At 42.1% G+C, this 27571-nt stretch overlaps 1 protein-coding gene across 1 annotated transcript in view; it reads left to right on the top strand.

Annotated features, from left to right (window-relative positions):
* The first annotated feature begins 352 nt into the window (after positions 1-352).
* Positions 353-27571, top strand: part of fgd (faciogenital dysplasia) — a 53745-nt gene continuing 26526 nt past the window's right edge. Inside the window, exon 1 of the mRNA XM_051424880.1 lies at positions 353-660. Within this exon, the coding sequence (XP_051280840.1) occupies positions 639-660 (22 nt within the window). The 5' untranslated portion in view covers positions 353-638. The remainder of the gene's footprint in view (positions 661-27571) is intronic.

Raw genomic sequence — 27571 nt, forward strand, 5'->3', positions numbered from 1 at the left:
TAATAGGCAGCTGTGGAGTTTTTCAAAGCAGAGCTATCTCTTGAAATAGACCTCATCCTTTTCATGACTTCACGTGACAACCCATGTCATGCCTCTGTGCCGATGGGCATATCATGGCTGAAAATGCAACATCACTTAAAGATAGAAAAACTGCAGTTTAGAAAGAAAGAGTGAGCTATTTAGAAACTGCTTGAGAGTCGAGTACCGAGGCAAATGATAAAATTAACTTTATTTGTTTCTTTTTCCAGTGCTCATCTTTCATTTTAGCATTTACACTCAATGAATGGGCTTGTCGTAAGCGCGCGTCGCACCGGGAGCGCGCATTATCTTTTTTTCCAGCGGCACAGAGGAAAGAGTTCTGTTTCTGGAGAGGGAGGAGAAAGGGACTACATGAAGGACTACAGTGCTCTTATTCTACACATAAAATGACCCGGGTAAAAACCTCTCGCGTCCGTTAGGAAACCATGAAGTGTCCTTAGTGTGTGTGTGGGTTTTTTTTTTTTCGGCGAACAGGAAAAAGAGCTGTGAAGTGGACGCGCCCCCCCCGAGTTTAGTACGCTGGAGCCGCTGCTGTTGCCAGTTTCGCCGAGAAAAGGACGGATTCAGCAGAGAAAGACTGGAGAAGAACTTTTTGCAAGATGCAGGGAGTTTCGGCCACTGGTAAGCGAGTCGCTCTTTTAAATAAATGCGCATCTCTTCCTCTCCCGTCTTTCTTTAAGAACTCTGCGGTTTTCTTAAGTTGTTTCCAAATGGCCACGGCTTCTATTGCGCACAGGATTTGAATTCCAAAATGCTTTTGCCAGCTGTCAACGGGGCAGCTGCAGGCCTGCACCAACTCCAAAACAACGCAAAGAGTTGTTGTTTTCTTGCTCGCTTCACAAACACTGAGAGGAGCATTAATGGTCTATTGGGAAGCTTGGGCTGACACCGCACGAATAGGGGCAAAGCCGTGCCAAACCCCGAGAGAAGGAGCTCTGACTTCACAATTGATCCAATCACACACACACACACACACACACACACACACACACTCACACACTATTATCTGTCTAGTAAGCATATGACTGGAAATCAAACAGTTACCATAATGATAAAAGTTGTGATAATAATGATTAGAAGAAGAGTCATTCATCCTCTTCCCTACTGACTGTAGTTAGTTAGTGTGTGTATGTGTGTGTGTGTGTGTGTGTGTGTGTGTGTGTGTGTGGCCAACAGCTACATTGTCCCTGTGTGGAATGGGATTTGAGTGGAGGAGAGGGTGTGTGTGATGCAGAGCTCATGAGATTAGAGATGTGTTGAAAGTGTCTGCGAGTTTGTCTGTCTGTCCATCTGTCTGACAGGATTGTAAGTAGAACTGCTCTGTGTTTGAGGAAGAGTGTGTGTCAGTGTGTGGTTTCCTCTCTAGCGTTACCTACGAAGACATTTTTAATTGTGAGATGCAGTTCTCCTCCACCACAAGACCACAAAAGAGAGGAGTACTTTTTTTTTGTTGTTTTTCTTTCTGCTCATTATTCGCCGTGTCCAGATCATTGTTCACATGTTGTGTGTAGTATTTTGCATGAGATGACAGATCTGGGGCGTTTGGCCTAATATTCCTATCAGCTAACCACAATGAGTTATTGTGGGAACCAAACTCCATAGAAAATTCAGCTAAATCTTTAAGATCTCTTTCACAGAGGCCTAGCAATAAAGTGCTAGCGTGCAGACAAAGAAGGGGGGAGGGTATAATAGAGAGAGAGTGATAGAGATGAAGTGCTGATGGGACGATATCAGGCTGCAGCAGAGGTGAGCTATGCAGAGAGAGAAAAAGAGAGTGTGTTTGTTGTGAGACTCGGGGGAGGAATCGATCTGCCGTCCTCCTGGCTGACTTTCTTTTTCCGGCAGTCCAGCAGTGTATCGTTTCTCTCCCACACACACACTCATTCCCAAGGCCTTCCTCTTTTCTTTTTTTTGCAGTTCCCTCTTTCTCTCCCACACTGTCCCAGATCAATCTCTGCCCCCTCATCCTTCTGCCTGCCTTAAACCCCCCCTCCCCAGCACACACGGCTCTAGTGCTCACTGCAACCGCCATCAGATGAAATATATCAATTTTTTTTCTCTTTTCTGAAGTTCCCCTCTGCTTTATTCCTTCCACATGGGAACTCAAGCAGCCTGTGCACTCTCTAATGCTTATTTTTGTGTTTATGATGGGAGGGTCAAAAGGGTTGCAGCTCGCATCAAATCATTGGAGAATCTATTAAAATAAACCACATCACAAATAAACTGTGGTGGGATAGATAGCCGTGCCTCTCAGTTTGAATTCCACCTCAATACCAGACTTGTTTCCAACTCAGTAAACTTCTCTGACAGCCTTTTCAGTCTTTCACTCTGTATGCTATCTGTCTCTCTCAGAAGTGGGTGAATGTCTCCTCTGCAGATGCAGGACAATGGTGGTCCACGTGTGCCAGCTAGATGCTCCAGCATGGATGTCCTGGCTGCCTGTTTAGGTTATTTATTATTAACAAAAGCTATTGGGCTTGTCTGTGTTTAACCAAGCCAATGTAAACATCTCCCCTCTCTGTTAGATAAACACAGAGCACGGGAGTAAGGGAGGAGGATGGTGAGAATATTATATGCCCAGCTCCCCTTGTTCCCACTTTTTTAGCTAAGATGACCCTGCTGTTGCTCACCCTCGCTTGTAAACTTGGTTGACTGCCAAGTCTTTTCACAAGACGGGTCAGTTTACCCGTTGAGTGATGAGGACAGAAACACAAAAATTATCTGTGTAATGCAGAAACACGCTGCTCCATGTTAACAACTGGCATTGGGAAGAAATAGTAGCAGCATGTCTCTGGAGGTTGATCTCAATCATCCAGGTGGTTGAAAGTTGAATCCAAATTAGTTGAAAGGATTTTGATTGAAATATAACGCCTAGACCATAGTGGGTTGCTATGGTCCTGATAGTAGCAACCCTAAAGTGAGTCTGTTATATTTACACAAAATACAGTAGTAGGAAAATAATGATGAACTGTTTTGAACTACTACCAGGAAGAATTGTGCCTTTCTATATGAGAAGTTAATGCGGTAGTGAAGGAAGACACTTGCTTCTAATATTACTAGTGCTAGCTGTTTGGAATTTTAGCCTACTGGTTATTTTCACAGATTGGCTCAGGGGCTCAGTAATTCAGCGAAGGTGCTGTGCTTCAGCTTTACACTTCTGGAACTATTTCTTTCTGGTAAACAACAGTCAGGCGCAGTGACTCTGTGCAGTTGGTTAAAGTCTTGCTGTCACAGTGTTGGTGGTTTCAGTGGTTCAGTATCGTTGCCTGTACAGAGACCAAAACCTATGCTCACTGAGTGCATTTGGCAGCCCGCACTATAGCAAGAGGCGTTGCACAGAAGCACTGTACAAACGGTTGTTTGCCAAGAAATGGCTCCAACAAATCTCTCCACCTACTATCACAGATTGTCATTTTTCATCTGTTCTACGTACAGATTAAACATATGAGATGCAATGCATGAATTAGTCCGTTTTAGGGGTGTTGGTAGGTGTATTTTGTTACTTTGGATAGAGACTAGCAGTTTCCCCCTACTTCTAGTCTTTATGCTAAGCTAGGCTAAACACATCCGGGCTCCAGCTCCATATTTAACACACAGAGACTGATATTAATCTTCTCGAGCATTCTGTGTTAAACTATTCCCTTCAGCTCTGTCGCGTTGCAAACAGCAGGGTCCCAGTGCTTGTTATACAATGGCTAAAGTGTTTCTATAGAACCTCAAACATATCTTCGGCATTTCTGTACTGGAATTGCCACTGCTGATGACTGATAACGATATAGGTGATAAGCTCAAATTGGCCAATAGTTGTAGTTCTAGCCTTTATCACTAGATCCATCTTAACACTTGGGATGATGTCAGTCTGCTACTATCACTTAAAATAGTGTTTTGCACTGCAACAAACAATCTACTGTTGTGCAAATGGATTTGGTGTTTATGTTCTCAAGGTGACCAACAGATCAGCCACCCACCAACTCTGCGTATTTCTGTAAGCACCAATCTCTAACATCCCCTACATTTCTCTCCTCCTCTGTCTCATTCTGTTTGTATGTGTGTGTAAGACAGCATGACTCAGTTCCAGGGCCATTCAGAAGCTTCAGGCTCGTTCCTGGCCAGTCTGAGTGTCACATTGATTTTCCTAATGGTGGTCATGTGTGGGTCCCACTGTTGCAAAGATTCAGCTAAGGCGGCACTGCAGTTTGAGAGTGTGTCTCTGCATGTGTAGAAAACAGGCCTCTGAGTGACTGACCCTTTTTCTGACAAGTTTTGTTTTTTTAGTGCACTGCATGTCCTGAAGGAGTCCCATCTTAAAGTTCTTGCCTGAGCTTTTGAATAGACTGTAAATGTCAGTTGTCATGACAAGTGTTTGTGTTAACATACTCCAAGTCTACCTTTGCAGTAGATAAGATAGTACTTTATTAGGTTTGCTGGTTTAACAGTAGACTGGTGTGGCCTAGCAAGCACACATAAAACATATATACAGCCAGATAATGACTTTACACAGAATTGAAAGCATTAAAACTTAAACGGGTGGGATTAGAAACTGGTTTGTTTTGATGTAGTTCTGACTTTGAACAGCGCATAACCACAGTGAATGATTTGTGGCGTTAAACTGACGCTCCTGTTAAACAGGTTTTTGAGTCATTTGCCGGCACGCTCCTTGAAAGGTGTGTTTAAAATTGTGACTATATTATGTAGCAAGTGTTATTGTCTACTATTAGTTATTGAAAGAGTATCGCTGACGCTGTTCACTTTTTACCACACCTAACTGTTCCTAACCTTTTTGACTTGTGACCCCTAAATATGAAGTCATGTCTGCTTCTGACCCCTGATAACTTTTTTTTAAAGGCCTGAAGAGGTGAAAGTAGGCCCCTTAGATTTATTTGGGACCCTACATATATACTGAATGACTACAGTTTGTAGAAAAATCTTCTGTAATAGTAGTGTGTGATGCAACATAGAAGTTGGTGTTTTAAACAACTGACTCATCTTTCAACAGAAGCTTAGTTTGGCGCCTGTGACGAAACAGTCAAGTTTTATTTAGAGCTGAGCTGAAGTATGCAATGAGTTAATTTTTATTTAGAAATGGATGCAAATACAAACGAACTTCTAGCCACATCAAACTATCACACCAACACTCAGTGTTTTTACAGACTTATAAGAATGAGCTGGGGTGGGACAGCAAAGATAGTTATGAGCTGAATACTGTTTGGTATTAGGATGTTTCTGTTCAGAGTAGCAGTCCTTTCTGCACAATATGTTTATACTGGAGGTCTCTTGGCTTATAGTGGGGTCTGGCTGACACACACACACACACACACACACACACACACACATACGCATATACACAGAAGGCGGAAGTGACCTAGTTTTCCTAAATGGTACCAACTGTTGAGGCCTTCTAGAAATGGACAGAATTACTTGGTGTCACCCAATAAAGGACTGACAAGTTAGATGTTGAGCATTACCCCCGAGAAATTAATCTCATCCTGGTCATCATAGATAGAGTAAGTTGTATGTAAGCCAGATGCTAGTCTGGAGCGCTTTTAAACTTCTGAGAGTGGGAGTGCTCATTGAGGATCACTGACTGACTCTGTGGTCTAAAAATGGAAGAAAAATAATCAGCAATTTTACTGTCGGATCTGATGAAAAGAACAGAGAAAGGGTTCAGTTCAGAAGCCTTTCACACCCTAAAAGTCTTTGTTTGTGTCTTGGTCACAAGACTAGGAGGTCAAGTTCTCCACAGTCCTCTGTGTCTGTCTGTATCTGTGTCTCTTCTCCAGTCTGCTGTCTGTCTGGATTGGACCTACACTGATGAGGGGGATTTTCCTGGGAAAGTCATATGGAAAGAAAAAAAACAGCCTTAATAGTAAAAGCATGTTCCATTCTATTTCTCTCCCTTTTGTGTGTGTGTGTGTGTGTGTGTGTGTGTGTGTGTGTGTGTGTGTGTGTGTGTGTGTGCATTTTATGAGTTGAGCTCCTTTCTAGCACACTGAAGGCATTGTGTTTTTCCTCTCTGATCATCAGAAGAGCAGGCTCTCTGGAATCAGGGCTTCCTGTACACACTGGGGTGAGGCAGGGGGATCTGGAAAGTAGGGAGGAAGAGGAGGGGAGAGATAGAGCCAGGTGGAGGTCACCTCTAGGTTAGAATGTGGTTCTGCATTTCACTGCTTTAATGGCAATGCATAATCCTGAATGTGAAGCATGATCAGTGACAAAATGTGCCCCAAGTAATACATTGACATGGTTGACGGGTAATGAAAATCATTTAGAAACGGTTTGTGTTTGTGAAGTCCTGCTTAGTGGATACTGTATCTTGGTCACAATTCTTTAATAACCAAATACAAAGGATTGGTCTTGTGATATTCTATATTTAAGTATAAGTATTTTCTGTGTACACAAAGCCTGATACAACTTATTCCTCTGTGCCATTAGACCTCCACTGTATTGGGTGACATGCTCCTTCATTATTATGAACATGGGCACTGTGGTTTATTTTGGGTCAGTTACACATGCCGTAAATACTCTCTTGTGCACCAAACTTGCAGCTGAAAATAGTCCCGAATAATTGCACTTTTTTCTTCTGTTTAAGGAATGTTAGCTAATATCTACAGTCCCCAGCTGAAAGTGTAGATTCATGAGCTGTTTTACATCTTCAATAGAATCAAGCTAGAGCTGAGTGCCATAGACAAATTCAATTCAATTCAATTCAACTCAATTGAAATTCTATTTGTATAGCGCCAATTCATACCAGAAGTTATCTCAGGACACTTTTCAAATGGAGCAGATCTAGACCGAACTCCTTATAACATTATTTACAGAGACCCAACAGGACCACCATGAGCAAGCACTTGGCGACGGGGTAGCAACAACAGTAGCAACAACTACACCAATAGTAGTGACTGATGATGATGAACATGAAGAAGACGAAGAGAGAAGAAGAAAGAAAGTATTGGGAAATGGACTGTTGCATTGTTGGTTTGGGCCACTTCATGTGATTTGTTAACAATAACAAAAATAAAGAATATCTCTAGCCAAGTTTGTTTATGTTATGCATTTGTTAGTAGGCTGATTATTATACGTCAAATATTGACTCAAAAATCCAATATTGGTCCGGCTCTAGTGTCGACCATTTCCTAAAGCATATAGTAAGTTGTTGGATTTATTATTTATTGTCTTCCAGGCATAGATTGGTTTCCATAAATATCTCTGTGGTATAAAAATCTTCCAGAAACACACCGTAGCTCATTATTTTTTGTCAAGGTTACATTATTTTGTGAGGCATTCTATTTATGAGCAAGAACTATTGCAAAAACTCTCTCTGCTTGTGCCTTCAAGGACACTCAGCGGAGATTTTTGTCAGCTGAGGTTCGGCATTAACAAGCCAACCAGAAAGTGACATTGTTAAAAGGAGTTTGGTTATTCAGAGCATCTGTAAACCCACAACAATGACAGACTTTAAAGCATCCCTGCTTGCAGCTGCATTCCCTCATGCTGATGATGTAACTTTGACAATAAAATCAATTACCCATCTCAAATCTCCGGAAGTTGATTTTTACACAGCTGTTAAATGAAACCAGCGGCTGCCTGGAAAGAAAATCAATCTGAAAGCGGATATGATACGCTGCAGAAGATGGTCAGCAGTAATGTAAACTATATTTGAAAAATCATTTGTTCCTTTTAGACTTTTCATTGTGGATATCTTTAGACCTCCCTCCCCGCTCTCCTAATCGCCACACACACTCCACCATTCACATTCACTCACCTGATGGAGCCATAAACCATGTTGTAAATGTCTTCCTAGTCTGGCTGATTGCAGCCAACAAAGGCAGCCTGTGTTGAATTCTCCATGCTCTCTCCCCTGGTTGCCCTCCCACCCTCCACCTCCCCTTCGCTCTGCCCTTCTGTTGTCATTAACCATTGTCTCTCGCTCTCTCCCTTTGCTCTTCCTTCCCTTAGACCTGTATATTATTGTTACGGAATAAATGGCACAGAGTGCTAGATTTTGCTACTAAAACCCAACACTTATATGACCTTAACATTTTTTGACATTCTCTTTAAAAACTGAATGCTTCACACTTTTTGCTGGGTTACACACAGACCCGCAAAGAATGTCGGTTCGGTAGAAAATTCTTCCCTGCTCCATTCTCTTCAGCTCTTTTTTCCACCACCAGTCTTAGCCTGATGCAGATTAGCTCCTTTTTAAAGGACACAGCTGTTTGAACTCATTAAATAAGGCATTGCCAGAGAGAGAAAGTTGGATTGTTTGCAGACTTTCTATATTGGAGGCATTCAGCAGTCCTCTTGGCTATGAGCCTGTGTACTGTAATTTGGCAATGCTGCTGTCAGTGAAAAACTGTGTGTTTTGTTTTATGTTGACTCCAGATTGATCCGCTCTGTCAAAACCCATGAGAGTCATCCTGTCACCCAAAATCTTTTTACAGGGACTCAATACAATTCAAACTCATCAAATAAAACAGGATAAACTGCCTTTTCTACACTATCTATGATCCTTTGTATTTTATTTATTTACACAAGATTTTACAATGTCACAGACAGTTATTTTATTGCCCACATTTTCCAAAAATCTCTGCACTGCTCTGCTGTGTGCAACACTTATTCTACCACTAGATGGCACTGTTATGTTATTTAGTTTTTTATTCCACTCAGCAGTTGAAATAGGAGACTATGACCTTCTCTTTATTGTGGATTGGAGCAAATAATCATTACAGTCTTCTTACAGTAGGAGAGTAGTTTAAAGCAGTAGTTCCCAATGTGGGGCTCGGGACTACCACAAGGGGCCGCTAAATAAATCTGAGGGGTTGTGAGATGATTACAAGAAAGTAGAATAAAATGTGTTTCTATAACACAAAATGATGTTGTAAAATCAGGAAAAGGAAAACAAATAGAAGATCAATAAGCCAGAAAGGTTGAAAAACACTGGATCTTCTTTCATTTCCTTAAAGGTCTTTGAAAACAGCCACTGAAGAGTCATGGTTTTTTTGGGGGGGGGTTTTAAGTTTTGTGTGCTCAGGTCATTATTACCACCCTCTGTGCTGACTTACCGTCTCACTCAATCCGATCCGGAGCTGGGTGGCTGAGCTGCTCTCATTCTGGGTGACATCAAGGTGCTTCACACTGAAGGTCACCCTGGCAACAGCAGGCTGACTCTCCACTGACTCCTCTGCTTTCTCCTATTATAGTCTGCACTGCCCGTCAGCCATTTATCATGCTATACTGCTCTACCTCTGTAATGACTTTGTGAAACTAGATAGCACCGTTTTATGGGAGCGAGATCTGGAGTCTGACTTACCGCCGCAATGGCTGCAGGGAAAACAGCACTGTGAGATGACTTGCGTTTTTCTACAGTAGTTGAGAATCTCCCCCTCCTGTTGTCAAGACGCGTCACCTAGATCCTCTCTTTGTTTTAAACTGTCACCCAGGGATTTGAACTTGTGAGGTTCTATGGACACTGAGCCATGCCGCCCTCTCCCAGTATGCCTTGCAGCAGCCACAGCTCTCATCACAGGACAGTCATAACACCCTGCGCCTAATGAGGAGATGAGAGCTACATCCACACAGATGGATCCTGTTCCTGTGGCCCGCTGTGGATTATCTTCCTCAAACAATTATTTCAGGCTTTCAGCGTTTTTGTTTTGTTTTTTTCCCCTCCTCATTGAGGCCCTAATTCACTAACAAGCACTTCATTAGATTTACATCGATCCTGAAAGGTCAAAATGTAATAAAACAACAAACTGCCTCAGGCTGCTTGGCATCTGTGTTTTAGTGCATGCACGTGCATCACTGTGTGTGTGTGTGCATATGTCTGCGTCGCTGATTCCCTGAAAAGCTTGCTTTCTGTCTGCAGCTTTACATGCCTGAAGCTAAATTGTTCCTTCCAAAAACACCAGTGAAATATGAAATGCTTGTACTGTAGGTTGTTAAACTGCCATCTATCACTGTGCAGCCCCTCGAAGTTGAATGATGAGTCTCATTAAGTGATGACACACACACACACACACACACACATATATATATATATATATATATATAAATATATATATATATATATATATACACACACACACACACACACAAACACACATATGCTGGCCTTCTGCAGCATGACTCTGCTGCAAAGTCTGTTGGTATTCAGTAAGTGATAAACAAAAACAAAACAGCTAGACACGCGTCATCCTACTCTAATCTATTTGACAGCTGCAAGAGTGTGCCAGCAATTCACTTATAGGTAAAGCACTCATGACCACAACAAGCTTCAACCCTATTACAGTGAAGTAGCTTGTGGGCTTGATTCTCTGAATGACACTCAGTGTAGAATTGCATCATTGTTGTATCTTATCCAGTGAAAGAAATATGACTGGAGTGGTGCTCTCAGTTTCAGCGTTTGTGATCGCCAAGCTGTCTGAGGTATGAGTGTGTTGACTCACTCACAACTGGAAGCTTAAGATATTTTGCATTCTTCCTTTGCTCTCACTGTTTTTTAGTTTTTGTTATGTTTAAATCACAAGTTTCTCACTGCAGCTGCCCACTTAAAGGTCAGTGTAGCATAAACGTTGTTGATAATACACTTTCAAAGTAGATATTGCAGTATTTTATGTAAATTAATTTCTTATAAGCTCTGTCTTTAGGTAGAAATAAGCATACAGGCAGTAACATTCAAATTAGGGAGCAACTGATATACCTTTCTCAGGGCTGATACAGATGCCAATTATTAGTTATCAAGGAAACTGATAAGCTGTACTTGGAACCGTTGTACATCTGCAGTAAGAAATTAAAATCTTTGTGTCAAAATTCTGATTTAAGTAGTGTAACTAAGTACATTTACTCAAGGTACTTGTACTTTACTTGAGTATTCCCATTTCTCCATCTGTGGCACAGCAGTCGCCCATGACATGTAACCAATCAGATAGTCCTGTGGGCGGGACATTGAGTGAGACTACAGATGGAGAGAGGCGCATTTTAAAATGTATTTATTTTATCGCAACCAGATGGGACAAAATCCTTAATTCAAACGGCTATCATGATTCTAGATTTCCCTCCAGAGGAAGCGCTGATAGTAAACACATCCACAGTTAAATGATGTTGGTTCAGTGAAGCGTTGATCATTTTTCACACTGCTCTTTTGGGTGTGCTTAACTTGCCAGTGTGTGATTCATCATGTCACATTGCTGCTGGTGGCAGTTGCCCTCGTGTGTCCCTCACTAGACACATTCCCATCAGACACAAATGCACATTCTCGAGCACTCACATACGCAGACCGTTGCCATCCATCACCCGCTACCCTCCCCGCACCTTTTCCTTCTTAATCGTGACGCAAAACATGAAACCTTATCTTATAATTTTAGTTGCAGTGGAGCAGTACAGTTTCTGTGCAGATGGAGATGTTTGTGATGTTACTCTGGTTAGAGCTAGCCGTAGTACATCATCATGCTCCATTTCTTTGACCCCACACATACCTCACATTTTCATCTCAGTCTGTGCCAACTTTTTCCTCATTTGAACTATTTATTTTTTACTATATGTGTTTCTCTTTCTATCTCTGCTGCACAGTAATCTCTACTGAGCTGTGCATAATCACAGGCCATCTGGGCGCTGTAGGGAGAGATGAGCCTGCAGCTCATCAGATGACCAAACTCACCGTGGGTGGACACACGCTCATGTGCGCGCCCTCACACACACACATATATACACAATCACACCTTTAATAGTTACAAACCATCACAGAGATGTTCACTTCCATCACACCTTTCACAACCGTATTCAAGGACATGAACACCACCTAAGCAAAGAAGCACATCGTAACACAGTGGAAATAAACAGCATCGCACTTGAAAACAAATCACACCTCTTTTGACACCACATAAGGGTGTTTCACAAGGAGAATGTTGCAGCAAAAAAAAAAAAATGTTAGTAACTTTGTCTCCAAAACCAACAAAACAAAATGTATGCAGATGTGAGTGGTTTATCATTTTACATTGTCGAGCCAGTCTTTGCTTTAAACAGAAAATAATCTGACCCCCAGACAGGGATCCAGTTCAAACATGTCCACTGTATTTATCATTTGCTGTTTCTAATATTGCTTGACTGTGTCCTGGATTCCCTGCTTATCTTCTCAGAGGGGCTGCACAAGAGCTCAATGGGATCATTACTGAAATGCTGACTGCTGGTTCATTCTAAAGCATCCCCAACTGGTTTCGTAGATGCAATGATGAGAGAAACAGATTGTACAATAAAGATGTTTGAGACTCTTGTAATTATATTATAATTACTCCACTGAGCTTTATGTTTTGAGTCGGAGCACATCAGCAAAGCCACTCCCTACGAGGATGTAATGAATTAAACCAGAGAGGAAGGTTGAACCTTTATGTCAGATCAGTCAGCATCGATTATTTTTTGGCAACTACATCTAGTAAGATTTGTTTCATAGTTCATATGGACCAAATCCTCTCTGATCGTATGGCAATATTATAGTGTGATACATTTGATTTCTTATTATACTGAAATTTTAAATTAAGATGATATTTACAGATACATTTTTTTTTACGTATGTATATATTTTATTTATGCAAATCCTGTATCTCTCATGCTGCTATAACGCCGTCCCATCTATTTTTTGGTCACATTGCCTGCACTGCCCAAATAAACTGTAAGTAAAGATATATTAATGTTTACTTTGTAAAAAAAGAAAAGAAAAGTATAGTACGTACTTATTATAAGCAGTATATAGTCATTCTTGCAAAAATCATTTTGTTGATCTTAAAAAACTAAAGATAGTTTGTTGAAAAAAAATGCATTTTTTTATCTTTCTTATTATTTTTTTTAGCTCCTTGACTTTGTTTTGCTCTTTTAGGGACAAAGCTTTATCTTTTCTCCTTTTGCTTTCTGCTCTGCACCCACCATCTCTACCATGCCCCTGGGCCATGCACCCTTAGACAGCATGGGACCAGTGTAGAAATACAATTTCCAGATCTCACCACCACCAGCCAGCTCTGCTCTCAACAGTGTGGGACAGCAGGTCTACATAACATAGATACACGGATTATTCCAGGCTCCAGGCTCCAGCCTCTTTGTAATTCAGATAAGACCTCTCTTCTCCGGCAGATAGGTTTAAATATTAATAATGAATTAAAAGATTCTCCTCTGGGTGAAATATTAATGACTTCTTCTTTAAAGAGAGGCGTTGACTCCTGAGAGAGGGTGGATGGCAGCAAGCTTGTTAAGAGTAATTCAAAACATCTCTTTGATTTTTAGCTGTTTGAGGAGTCAAGGTAGGTGTAGGCTGTCAGGGTCAATATTTGAGCAGGCTGATATTAGGGAATGACATATTATAAAAACATATTTTTTGAAGAGGCATACAATTTAAATCTCACACATTAGAACACCTGTCTCCATTCATAACTATAATCTAACCTTATTTCCTTCTGAAAGCTCTAATTGATCCTTCTATTGAATCTTTGAGAGTGCAGTTCCCCTTGGAGAAAGCTGATCCACAGGCTTAGTGGGTCAACGTGAATGTGTCAGTAACAGTTGACTCAGACTCCAGCTGCGTTAACGGTGTCCTTCCTCAACCTCTGTCTGTAGCTGAGGTTTGTCTGCATGTTGTGTCTTGCTGGTGCTCCATGACCTTCAGAAGACGTGTGAATATAAAATGTATTCATTTTCCCAGCTTAAGCTTCTGTATATCTGTCTAGTATGTGTGTGTGTCTGTGTGTCTTTGTGCCAGTCTGAGCGCTAGTGTGTAGATTTATTCACATGCATGCATGCATGTGTTGTCTTTCTGTGTGAGGGCTTTTTGGAAAAATCCTGGAGTTGGGTCAACACGCTGTGGAATGTGAATTGTCTCCATGACAACAGCCCAGTGTCCTCCTTCCGGCTTTCATCCGCAGGGTGCATGCCGAGGCAACCAAACCAAGTGTGCCATGGCATCAGCCCACTGATTGATCTTTGAGTTATTTAAAATGAAAAGACTTATTTATCTATGCAGATTTCTGTACCAAGTCCCCGCTGGCTCTAACTGGGCTAAGTCCTCAGTGTCACTGCAGTAGGCCAGGACTAGATGAACACACACACGTGTATGTGCGTGTTTTTGCAGATCAAATTCAGTGCAGTCCTTTGAAAGCCAGCTGACAGAACTTTGGCAGGCGTTCAAACAGCATTGATGCAATGCTTTGCATATTGTTAACAGCATTGTTGTGTATGTCTCTGCAGTCGTTGCAGAGCGATGGAGTCTTGGTGCATTATAAACCATGGCATCATATGCTTTCTGGACAGTGTAATCCCTAGACAGAAGGATAAACATAGACACAAGATTTGTTGGCCCTGTCTCCTTGTCTGACCTTTCTGCATTAAATAGGGAAAGAAATGCATCTTCTTTCAGGTTAAAAATTAGGCATTAAGTCATATTTTCCATCCCTTTGTAACTGTCTGAGTTACACATGGATAGAAGAGAGTGTGTGTGGTTGGTGATCCCACTGGGCAGATGTGTGACACATGCCCTGCTTAGTTCAGTAGAGCATAGAAGATTTAGACTAGTGTTAGGCGGCAATATTGCAGTGGGTTTGTGTCCGACAGGGGCAGAGAATAATCACACAAAGTTTTTTGTGGACAGATGGAAAGAGATCATTGTTGTAATTAGTGAGAGTGGCAAAGGGTGACAGAAGGGCAGAAGAACTGTGCCAGCATGGTAGATTTCCTCTATCCTCTAGTTCCTCTCATGCATTTCTATCTCTGTGGGCTTATTCCAGGCCATAACATGGAAATCAAAGTCTCCCAGTAGCCCCCTTTTTAATTTTGAATTCTATTTTGAGCAGCGATCTCTGCCTTACAGACGTTAAAAAGAGGTAACAAGATGGCGAGAGGTTTGACATTCCTCCCTAACCCACAGCTCACATTCCTCTCTTTGGTGTAAAGAGGGGGCACGAGCACCATGCTTCATTAGATAACCCACAAAGGCGAGGCTCTATTCTTATTTGAAATTGGTTTTTCCCCTTATGTGGACTGCCCTCCAGGGTGGCTACAGCACCGATTCTCTATCTCGTCTTTCCCTCATGTGAGAATATTTCACCTCAGCAGGTCTGCTGGGTTGTGCAGCCAGCTTTATTACCGTGGAGAGCAGCACCTGTTCCACCGTCCAGTGTGATGCATAATTCACTGCGTTGAGAATTTCAATCAGTTCAGCAAGAGGTGGCCTGCAATAAGCTGCTGGAGGTGGATGTTGTTGTTGTCGCTGCTTCAACATGAAGACAAGAGGATCAATCGGGGGCCCGTTTTAACCCACTTCCAGCACCTCTCGACTCGCCTCCAATTTTAATGCTCCTGCGTTTCCTGAATCTAAATCGAACACAGCCACCCATCCCCCCTTTACATTTTCCCTCTTCTTCCGCTGCTCTTCTCACACCCAGCTTTAAAGCCCCGTTTCCTTTAGGAACTGGGGATATTCCACTAGTGTTTCCATGGTTATCGGTGGCATTCGTCTGTGGGTTCAGAGCCGGTGTCGGGCAATGTCACCCTGTCTTTCAGGCTGATGTCACTCCAACTATTGAGTGGGAAGAGGGGGAACACAGAGAGATATGGGGGGTGGGGGGGTTGTAATTATATGTGCATATGAAGAGGGAAGGAGCAGCTTGGGCGCGTCATCCTGGCAGCTTTTGTGATCCACATGTCTGTGGGGGGAAGTTGCACAGAGTCATGGATGTACTCCACAGAGACTCATGGTAAAGTGGCTCCCCAAGGGATACAACAACATTCATTATTTACACATCAGAAATACAAATTTATTTTAAAGAAAGAACTAGTAGTGCAATGATCAGTTGATTAGTCAGTTGACACAAAAATAATGACTGAACAGTTTGGGTCGTGCATTTATTGTTTGAGGTATCGATCAAGCAAGAATGCCAAACACTCACTGGTTTGGATTTGCTGCTTTTCCTCATTATTTCAGAAATCCAAATTATTTACAGTAAAGAACTACTGAAACAGGTTAGTGTATTCACTGATTCAGTCAACAGAAAATTAATCAGCAACAATATTGATAATTGATTCAGGAAAAAAGCTAAACATTTGCAAGTTTCAGCTGCTTAAATCTAAATATTTTGGACTGTTGGCTGGATAACACGATAAATTTCCTTTTTCACTCAGCTCTGATGCTTCACAGACTAAACAATGAATCCATAATGAGAATAATTAGTTGCAGGCTTAAAAAGACCACTCCACCTCTGTAGTGCACCGTGTTTCTTATGAATACCTGAAGAATTTCCTCCAAAACGTCCCTCCCCTCCGGTTCACTCATATCCTCACACACACTCATGCAACAACTACGCAGGCTCACTCACTGATACTCACACACACTTCCCCCATCTTTCATTCAGCCACTTCTTTTCCTCTCTCCCTCCTCCACTCTTCTCTCTCTCACTTAACTCTCCCCTCCCTCTCCATCGCCCCTATTCCCTCCCTCCCTCCCTTCAGCGGGCCGTCATTAGTTTCCATGGTGACAGTTGGGCGGCATTATTGCCGGCTGAGAACTGCTCCTGGGTTCCTTTCAGAGTGGCGGCGGTGGAGGTATTGTTTAGTCCGCTGCTCTGAATGGTGCGGGGATCAGGACGGGGAGAGAGCAGGACAGGAGAAGCTTTTTTTTGGGGCAGGGACATTGCGTTTGTAGAGGGCGAAGGGAGGAGGGAGCAGGAGGGGACAAGGGGAGGAGGGGAGGAAAAGGGAGGAGGAGAGAGAGAGAAGCAGCGTGGTGGTGGTTAGAGGGAGTCGATGAGGGAACAGGAGTAGTAGCAGTAGCAGACTCATGCTGTCTCCCTGAGAGCGCTACTAAAACATCCAGGCTCCTCAGACAGCCTGCTCGTGGCTCGGTGCTGGACTAGATCGGACTCTGCTTTTTGTTTTAAGAGATGAAAGGATCTACAGAGATTTCGTACAGAGAGTGAAAATAGAGGAAACATCAAGGGCAGATGGCAAACTGAGTTTAACTGGTGAGTTACTGAAGGCGCTTCGTGGTCTCTGAATCCTATACGTATATGTACAGTATATGTATGTGGAAATAAATGTGTACATACTTGAGCCTTGCATTAAGATCTGCCTGTTTGCTTTATGTGTATTTAGTTTGCATATGAGTGTATGTAGCAGGTGCTGTTGCTTTACAAAATGTATGTGTTTTCGTCCAAACCAAACCTCTGTCTAGGTTATGTTTGGGTGTGTGGGCTTGCAGCTGTCTGCTGAATGTGGGCTAATTCTCGCTGCCCTCTGAAATATACATGGCACTCTGCATGTTTTATTTAGGACGTACATTGGGGGCAATTTTCTGCTGCCTTGAATCTTGCCTTGATTCCCTGCAGTGTTTTTTCAAGGAATTTCTGAGTGGGACAGCATATGTGTGTTTTGGGTCTAGTTTGTTTCTCTTTCATCTATACTACAGTGGGTAATTAGGAATGAGAGCTGAGCCCTCTGGCTCCCTGAACAAGTGATGTGTGGTGAGTAATGTAGTGAGCAGCGAACACTGCCAATGTTTTTTTCAGTTCATTGCCCCTGTGCTGTCTCTTCGATAAAACAGCACTCGCACTGTTTTCGTCTGATGACAATTTTACAACTTTGAATCGATATGTGCTCACAAAAGGAACAGCCAAAGTGGTATTGACTATAAGTGACATAGTCATGACCAGTACTAGCTCAATGATGTCATTACATGACTGCATGACCTCAAAGATGATTTAAAACCATTAACTACTTAACCGATTGCGCAGCCACTACTTCTGAATTTTGTCAGTTATTCAGCGCTGGTATGTTAGTGTTTGTATTCAGTGTCTTAGGGATTTATTTTTTGGCACACTATAATTTAGCTGACTAGGGAGTTGTCTTAAGGAGCGGGGAGTCTGAGTGTTTCCATGGCGACCGGCAGCAGCTGTGTGAGCTGAGCTGAGGCTGAGTGTGTGGCAGACACTGTGGCATTGCCTAGAGACTGCAAGACTCAGTCTAATCAACGACCTTTTGACCCAGATCAATGGGAGGGTGCTGAGCCAAGCAGCCACAGGGTCTGGCTGACATATATACTGTAGTACGACTCCAGTGTTGTGCAGCTGTACAGCTGCTTACAGTTCCTGGATCATCGCAGGCTTCACTGGCGTCAGAGCGGTCTGATCCTCTTAGATTGGTGGGAGTATTAGTGTAGAAACAGGCTTCTCATATATCAACATAATCATGTCCATTAGATGGATTTATTTTAAGTGTAATTAAAGTCTGACCTCTGAAAATCCATGCCTCTGCTGTTAGTGAATTCCTAATCTTGCTGTCCTTGAAGTGGGGTAATTTTACATATACACAGGATGGACAAATTACATAAACACCACATGAAAAAGGACTAAGAACAAAACCACAGTACAGAGGGAAAAAAGCTACACAGCCAAATTATAACAGGTTGTTAACAGTACATATTGGCTTTACCAGTGTATCACAATCATTAGCTTTTATCTGAGTTTTCAAAGAACATCTAATTGTCAGTGTTCAAGTTACTGATGCTTTGCTACAACAACTTAACTTTCTAAAGGGGAAACTACATCAGTAAAGAAAAATGGTGGTCCTATGTCAAAAGTGAAAAATAAACTGAATCAGCACCTCTGTGACAGAGTCTCAATAAACAACAGTTCATCATGTGCTGTCGGTCAAACCATAAACACCATAAGCTGGTATTTATGGTAAGGCTGCCATGTAGAAACTGCCTGTACTCAAGGCCAACACACAAAGACTCACACAGTAACCTCGTATGAAAGGCAAAATCCTAGAACCCCTGGGCAGTGGAAAAAGTAGTGAGTCATGTTTCACCCTTTTTCCTACGTCTGGACAGGTTTACTTTTAGAGAAAGCCAAAGGAAAGGATGTCTTGAACCCACAGTCTCCACAAGTATTTAATACAGGGGTGGGTCTGTAATTGTGAGTGAGTGAGTCTTTTTCTCTAAATGGAAGAAACCATTGTGAAGATATTTCTATTATTTTGTCCACCTCCTGTACATATGAACTCATCAAAGTCATGCTAGTGGTTTTCTCTTCATTCCTTGGTTAAATCAAAAGGAAGGAAGTGCTCCATATTGGTCAGAGATGCTGGAGAACTTGTGGTCATGCTGACCAAGCCACACAAAACAGAAAAACACACACACATGGAGATACCACATTTAATAGTCACCCCGATTAGTGTACTCCATCACCCTGGTAATTATACCCACAACCTCCTCTCTATCCAGGGCACCTGGGGTCTTCCTCCACTTAGACCCACTGATGGCATTTCCTGTTGTGTTGGCAAGATAATTGCAGGAATCAGCAAAAAAAGAAATGTCAAGTGATTAGATAATGATGGATCAGCACACACCACTGCCACTGTCTGAGTCGGAAGAGACAGTGTGTGTTTTATGTGTCTTATCTTGCAGTCGTCTAAATACAGCACAGTTCCTGTCTGATGTTACACTTTCAGTTTGAACTTTTGCTTACATTCTTCTTGCATTCAGAAGACACAAGTGTTTTTGTTTTCGAGTTTTATGATGTGTGTCCTTACATCTTTGCGTGCATATGCCTGCGTGCGTGTGTCCTTTACTTCTCCATTCGGTCTGGGCAGGCAGTCGGAAAGTGTTAAGAGCTCTCTTATCTCCAGTGAAGCATGTGGGTTGTCTTTTGTAAGCACCAGACAGGAAGAATAGAAAAATCTCACGCAAACACACGTTCATGAACAACACTCCTCTCGTGGCAAATTCAAACCAGATTAATATCTAACGTCTTTTAATTTGACCTCCTTCAGGAGGAGAGGCCACTTGTTTTTAATTGTGTTTCCCCCGTTTTAAAACCACTGCTCACTTCAAAAGCTTACAAGGTTTCAGTGTTAATGCTGGAACTGTCTTTGTAGTTGTGTCCTACTGCTCTGGAGACGATGAGGGATGGCTTCCAGAGGCCAGTAACAAGATATTTAATGAATTTCCGCTTCAGGGCATAGTGTGAGTGCATGTGTGTTTGCATTTTTATGTCTGTGCTTGTTTAATGCATTTGTGTGTGTGGTTTAACAGACAGTTTTTTTTAAATATATGTTCCTTTAGGGATGTTTGACTGGATAATCCTTTCCTGCCATATTCACTTCAGGGGAGAACTTTAATGTCTCCTCGTAAAGTGGAGAGGCAGTACCTGTGCACACATGGAGCTGCTTGCAGTAACTGGGGAACTACCATAAATGGTAAATTTCAGGACAGTAAGCTGGACTTAGTGATCTCCCAGTTTTTGTAGTTCACAAAGCTTGACTGATGTTTCTCGGCAGCAAATATGTGGAAACATGGAAATGGGGGAGAAAGGAAACAGGATTATTTTGTAGCATTTATGTAGTACTTGTTTTAATATTTACTAAAATAGAGACAACTGGGACTTAGCAGCACTCTAGAAAATATTAAATGATGTCTTAAAAACAATGCAGCATTATTGTGTCACATCAACCCAGTTATGTGAAACAGCTCTTGCCCAGGGCTGTTTCTATACATCCCTGCTGCATCATTCACTTTGACCAATAGACACCAAGTAGCAGCAATAACAGCAGTCCTGTAATTGGGCCCTCTTCCTTGCCTCACTCTTCAGAGCCCACCCTTGAAAGACAAGCTGTTGCAGGTGAGACAGTTGATAGATGACAGGTGGGCAGAGCTGGCTGCTGCCGGTAACTGTGGTTCTCTGCGGCTCATTCTATAGAAATTCAACACGGGCTATGATTTAGCCAGTGGTCATTTGAAAGATGATATGAAAGTCAGTTATGAACAAGCACAAGTTTAAATGACCCCCATTGTTTTCATGACAGATATGTATGAAGTTAGAGTCCTTAAGCTTATTTTGTTCTGTGGCTTTTGTAATTTCCTTTAAACCGAAAATGCCTGATTTTGAAAGGACCGTAATCTGATTTGACCAATGGTATAACCATGGATGCATTATAAGAGCTGGATATCGGACGGTAGTCTGTATTTGTTACCTTCTCTGCCATTATTGACCAATTGAGAGTTAAGAGTTAGAATAAGTACATTAATGATTAATGACAATTATTGTGAGTTGCATGCCTAATTGGATCCATAAAGGCCACAAAAGGATCCTTTGATGTCTGCTGTGCGCATGACTTGCATGTTACAGATTACATAATGGATTTTAATGATTGCAGATTGTATTCCCAAAGGAGAAAATCTGTTATCTGTAAATTGAAGTAGGGTCAACTGGATTATGTAGCAGTCATGTTTAGCTGTTTGACTCAATCTCTTTAGTACAGATGCTGTAGCTCTGAAGACAGTTTGAGTGCAGCAGTAGGTCAGCATCACTATTTCAGGTTTGGGCAATGGGACTAGCTTCCTATATTTGAGTAAGTGTATATGGCGCTGGACCTGGCAGTCCTACTGTCTCCTCTGTGGGTACACTAAAATGGCTTAGAGCACTGCAGTGCGGTGTTGTTAGGGGAAATACTGGAGCCATTAGAGAGGAAATAGGAGCCTTTATTAGTCTGTCTAGTGTACACCTGGCTTCTATAACAGTCCTCTCCTTGTACAGTGATTTTTGTGTGTTCATGCTCCTTGGTATATCTTGGCTTCTTGTTCTCATGTCTTAGCTAATTCTGCCCTCCACAAACCTCAGCTTGAAAATGTTTCAGTGATTTAGGTTTCCATTCAAGGCTTTCCTTGCACAAAATGTTAATTTAGGCTTCTTCCTCATTGGCATTGAAAGGTTTCTCAGTTTTCAAAGTTGACTGACTCATCTAAGAAATTGCAAACCAGTGTCAAACACAGTTAACATGCATAAGTTTAGACAGACTGACAGGAGCTGCTTGCCTCAGATGCTCCTTGCTGGAGAGCTCCCATTGCTGACACTGCCATTCTAAAGCCAAGTGACATTTTGAAAATGATTGTGACGTCAAAGAAGACACGTTGGTGTTGAGTGCACAGTGACCTTTTTGTCTGTGTGTGTGGATGTTGGTAAGAGTCCAGTGTGTATCAGCACAGAGGAGCAGTGACAGGGGAGGAGACTCCCCTGGTTCCTCACCCTCAACCTTTCTTTTTCACCAACCCAGCCCTTTACATCCACACACCCTTTCTGGATAAGACCAACCAGACTGGACTGAACTGGACTGGAGAAGGTAACACATTGACCTGCACTGGGCAGGGCTGTCCCGCTCTGGGACACTTTGACTGTCAGCAGCCTCATAGACACTCCCCTCCACATGCTGACATCCATCCTGCCTGGAACAGATGTAGGGTGGTGCGGTGGGCACCCTTCCACCTCACCTATACTACCATACAGAGAATGGAGGCAGACTCAGGGGGCCACAGGACAGAAAAAGATAGTTTTATATGTTCAATAAAGTTTGTGAAAAGTGGATGCATTGACTTAAAATCAAAGAAAGAAAACAGTATACTTATATTTATCTGTATTTGTAATTTACTACCAACACAAAACTGATCAAAGTACATCCACATAATACCCCTCTCTGTATTGTAGCCCTTTCTCTTTGTGTATATTGTGTATCAGCACAGATAATTAATTGTCAACAACTTCAACAGTCGATGAAGCTTTTGTCATTTCTTACAAATCACTTAAAATTTTGCTATTTATTTAAGAAAAAAAAACAAAAAACATTCCTTGAAGTTATGTTAACATATGGTTATGTTCAGGTACTGTATTTAGATGAAAGAATTAATTGTTTAATCAAACACATTGTCTGTAGATTATTTACTAATTAAAATAATCATCAATTGGAGCTCTAGACAAATACATCCATAGAAAAATATACACATTATTACCTGTCCTACCTCTAGTTTTCCCATTTTACTCTCATAGTAAAAACACCAATTTTCCAACGAACATGTGCACATGTACATTGGAAAAGCTGGATGCAGTGGACATGCTCTGCATACACCACTTACTTCTATTCGGTGTGGCTGGCTTTTCCAGAGGTGTAATTCTGTGGCCATGAGAGGTGTGATTTAGTTGCCTGTGAAATGTCCTCTCACTATGGGTTGCTTTTTATTTGGGAAAGGGAATTATTTGATTGGCAGTGGTTTTTGGTAGCTGCTGAATGTTTTTCTGCAGTCGCAGTGGAAGACTTTGCAGCATGCTGTAAAATGTTCAGATCACAGTGTAATGGTAAATGTTGACACGAGTTAAGTGTCAGAGTAAATTTGTGGTCTGTACTGCAGATGGGTTTCTCTAAAGTTGAGCGACCGGGCTTAGCGACAGAACAATGTATGCATGTGCCTATTTATATGCACATGTGTTAGTGTGTGTGGAGGTTGGTGTGTGGTTAGCTGCTGGAGACACTGTACTCAACATCTTTTAATGTCTGAGTCATCAATCAGTCAGCAATTAATCAATCATGCAGTCAACCAAATGGCAGATTTTTAACTGGACCTGTCCACCGTAATGATTGGTTAAATCCACCAATCAATATATGGTAAAGTAATCAATGCGTTCACACTTCACAGACCCTTAGTCAGTATGAAGAGTGATCAAGCCTTGATCCAAAGGATTGAACTGCATAATCCTCATTACAATATGGCCTTCTTAGGACAGGGAATGATTGAAATTTGTTTTGAAAATGCTATTTCAGGCTTTGGGTGCTGATGACTCATGGAGCAGACCTGTGTTTGTTAAGACCTCCCCCACCCCCAGTGGGAATGGAAAGAGCTGGAGTATATTTTTCCAGTACCAGCAGTTAGAATTCCCCTTGCCAGTGAAGGTGTGTTATTGTTTAATCAAATGGACTGAGAGGAAAAGATGGGCTCTCTTGCTCAGCTTTGCCCTGATTGTTGTGCAGAACCGCCAGTTGGGTTTTAACATTACACAGTGAAAGCCACCATTGAGAACTGCTACACAGGGCTCCAGTAGTTTCTGGGACAGTTGGCCAGTCATCTCCACAGGCAGGTTTGTAAACCCCCTTGTCCTTGTGTGTGTGTGTGTGTGTGTGTGTGTGTGTGTGTGTGTGTGTGTGTGTGTGTGTGTGTGTGTGTGTGTGTGTGTGTGTGTGTGTGTGTGTGTGTGTGTGTGTGTGTGTGTGTGTGTGTGTGTTTGTGTGTGTGTGTGTGTGTGTGTGTGTGTGTTGCCCTAATTGCCAATCTGTGGCTGCTTCCTTTACAGCAATGCTCTGGGCTACTGTACTGCACTGCATCCAGACAAACAGAGGCTTACTTCTCTGCACTGTGCCTCATAAAAGTCCTCTTGAATGGTTTGTGGTGGCAGGGGGAGGCTGTGAATTAGAGAGGCCAGCGTGCAGCCTTTCTATCGAGTCACACGTCTGATGATGAATATGAATTTTTAATCATCCCATTGTCATGTCCTCCCATCATTGTGTTACTTACGGTAAATTCTGAGTGTTCTTCCAGGACTTGCATTGTGCACGTGATAGCTGAATTAGATGGCCGAGAGTCACAGTGTAGGAAAAAGCCCTCAGGTCAGTGACTGTGTCGTCTGCAGTACGTCACGCCCTGCTTGTCATTTGTCAGGGGAATGTTTGACCCATGTCATGCCCAGTATATTCATGTGTGTGCCATAGCCAGTAAACGTAATAAGCATTATATTTACTGGCTATGGCTAAATTCTGGGTGGTTTTTCTTACAAATTGGGAACAGCCTTTCTGTTTTGTTAATTTGCCAAGACATTTATAAGTCTACTTTTGCCAGAACTGTGCATCTACTGAAGGCAAAACTAGTTCTTTATAGGTCACCATGACCTACCTACTATATTAACAATATAGATCAGCATTGTTGCCATGGCAATAGCCTCTTCTTTGGTTTTCTCAAGGCACAGTGAGGGAGATTTCTTCCTAGAGTGGCTTGATTTAGTCTGGGGCTTGACATGGACGATGCCACTCTGATATTAACTCGTCAGTCTTTGTTTATGTTTAGCTTACTACTCCACTTGTTGACAGTTACAGGGTATCATTTCAGGAAGTGAAACCAGATGGGCCTATTTTTTCCCTACTGTATACAGCTTTGACTTCTGTATGTTTGCTAACACATAACTATTCTTGCCTCTGCCATTCTTTAGACTTTCTAATGAAACCACTCAACTGTACATTATCGTATTCCCTTATTTTTCACTCATTTGCATTCTCTATTTTTTGTGCTTCCCTGAAAGTGCTCTGTGACACTTTCCAGCCATCTGCTACCTCCTCACCCTCGTTCCAACCTCTCAGTCTTTCTCCCGGTCTTATCCCGCCTCCTGAAATCGCATGGTCCTAATCTGTGGGAGCTGATGAAATCCTCCCACTTAGTTTGGTAGACATGTCAGTGTGCCTGCTGTGCCCACTGACCTGATTTAGGGGGAGAGGAAAGACCTAACAAGATGACTTACCTCCCCCTCCTTTGCCCCCAGACCCTGGGAAGCATCAGTGAAACTTCAGCCGCCACTAATTCTTAAACAACACAACAAATAGTCTGTACATAGGTCTGTACACTAACAGAGGGTTTGACAGAGAGAACATGACTGGTTATGATAACAGAGATGAATATAGATTTGTAATCTGAGGCCAGATGCTACTGTGCGTGATTAGATAGCTGTTGATCCTTCTTTATGTGTGTGCATGATTGCATGTGCATGTGCGTTAATAAACCCTGTGGTGAAGTGAGAGTTGAAGCCTTGTTACTCTATGAGGGAAATCTGCTGATTGAGGATCTGTTCTACTGTAGATACTGGAGCAGCTGTTGTTGTACTGACACCATTATTTCCTCTCTCAGCTCCATTTCCATTCTCAGTATGTGCATTTGGATAAATCCTCTTAAAGTGATGCTCTACTCAAACTCTTTCAGTATCAAAACTCTCACCGCTGGAGGCTTTAAAGGTGTCGTTTAAGGTTTGTGGATGTGTCCCTTGCTGAGCATGTCGGCTGCAGTCAGCTTGAATTCTTGTCAGTTACAATAGATTCTTTCCTGTTTTCATGGTAGATGTTATTACAGAAATATCTCAAACTATTCCAGCAGAGCAATCCACTTCTAAACTACCTGTCCAATCTGGTGTTTTCTTTCCAGAATATAGCTAAATGTGCAACCCTGTGACTCTGATAAGCATTTGGCTTGTACACTTTATATTTACATATTTTGAACAGTATTACATTTTCATTTCACTTCCTTGAAGTCTAACATTGGTTTACATACGTGTGTGTGTGTGTATGCATAGTATTTTCATCTCAAGGTTCATACCACTGGGGTGATAGCTGAAAAGTAGATCGAGGTCAGAGCAATCATTACAGTGTCCTGCTGCATTGGGGGACGAGGTGAGGCGAGAGGATAGGAGGAGTATATAGAATGGTGGATGACATGGTACTAAAACTAACGGCGGTTGACCTCTACATCACTTTTGCTCTCTCCTAGCTGTTGTTTTGGTTTTGCTTTCTCTACACTTTACCCTGTATAATCTTGTTTTCCCTATCTTGTAGTGTTGAGCCATATGTGTTCATGCACTTGCACTGTGCAATTTTATGGGGGACAAAATCCACAGTGCTTGTTCTGTGAACAGAAGGAATGATTACAGCTAGCAAAACCTGTTTCCGTGTTTATACGGGCACCTGACTGTCTTAAGACTGACTTGAAATATTGTGAACCCATCCTTGAGCTTTGTGGCTTGATGGCCGTTATAAATCTAAGAGCAATTAGATGAGAGACTGCCTCTCATTGACTCTTTCAGGGTAACCGGCTAGAGTAACCAGATCAATATGATTGTGAGTGAAGAGAGAACGACACATATACACAGGCAGAATGAGAGTAGCAGAGCAGGTATAATGCAGACAGAGGCACTGGGAAATTTGATGGTGATATGGGAATAATGAGGTGCCATACTTGGAACAAGTGTCATTTCAGCTAGGTCTTGGTGGGGAATTGGGGGGTAGTTGAAGTGATGGGAGTGGGGTTGTCAGCTCAGCCTCACCAGGGGTTGGTTTGCGGGTAGGAGACCTGATTGACTGGCTGCCTGACTGGGGAGACTTCTGAATCCAAGTGATCTGTCTCCCAGACAGCACTGGGGCGAGAGGACTGTACTCAAGGGATGATGGGTAATAAATGACTCTGAAGGGGTCGCCTCAGGGCTGACGGTGACTGACAGCTAGCTAGGTTTGTGCAATATTTTGAGTCTGTGTCTCTTGGGTGTTTGAAGAAGTGAAGAGTTTTTTCCCAAATGAGGCATTCACATTTTTTTAAAACATAACAGCTTCTGTGACAGATTGGCTACTGCCATGGAAATTAAGAAAATTATGATGCAAATTATGTATTAGTAGTAAAGACTTTTTGTTAATGAAATCGTTTTTTTTTTTATTAATACTAACCATTGGTTCTGAAATGTGTTCATAGCGTATCAAAAGCTGTCAGGTACTGAAAGCTAACAATTTTTCTTTATTTTATCAAATGAGCAAGAAGAGCAAAAACTCAGGTGTGGTATTATCACTTGTATCAAAGCATTGGAAATTATACCCAGCCATTTTAAACAAAAATGTTGTTCATTTTAGTATTAGTAATTCTTGGAAACATTTTATTATT

Source organism: Dicentrarchus labrax, unplaced genomic scaffold, assembly GCF_905237075.1.
Source record: "Dicentrarchus labrax unplaced genomic scaffold, dlabrax2021, whole genome shotgun sequence".
Taxonomy (NCBI): Eukaryota; Metazoa; Chordata; class Actinopteri; family Moronidae; genus Dicentrarchus; species Dicentrarchus labrax.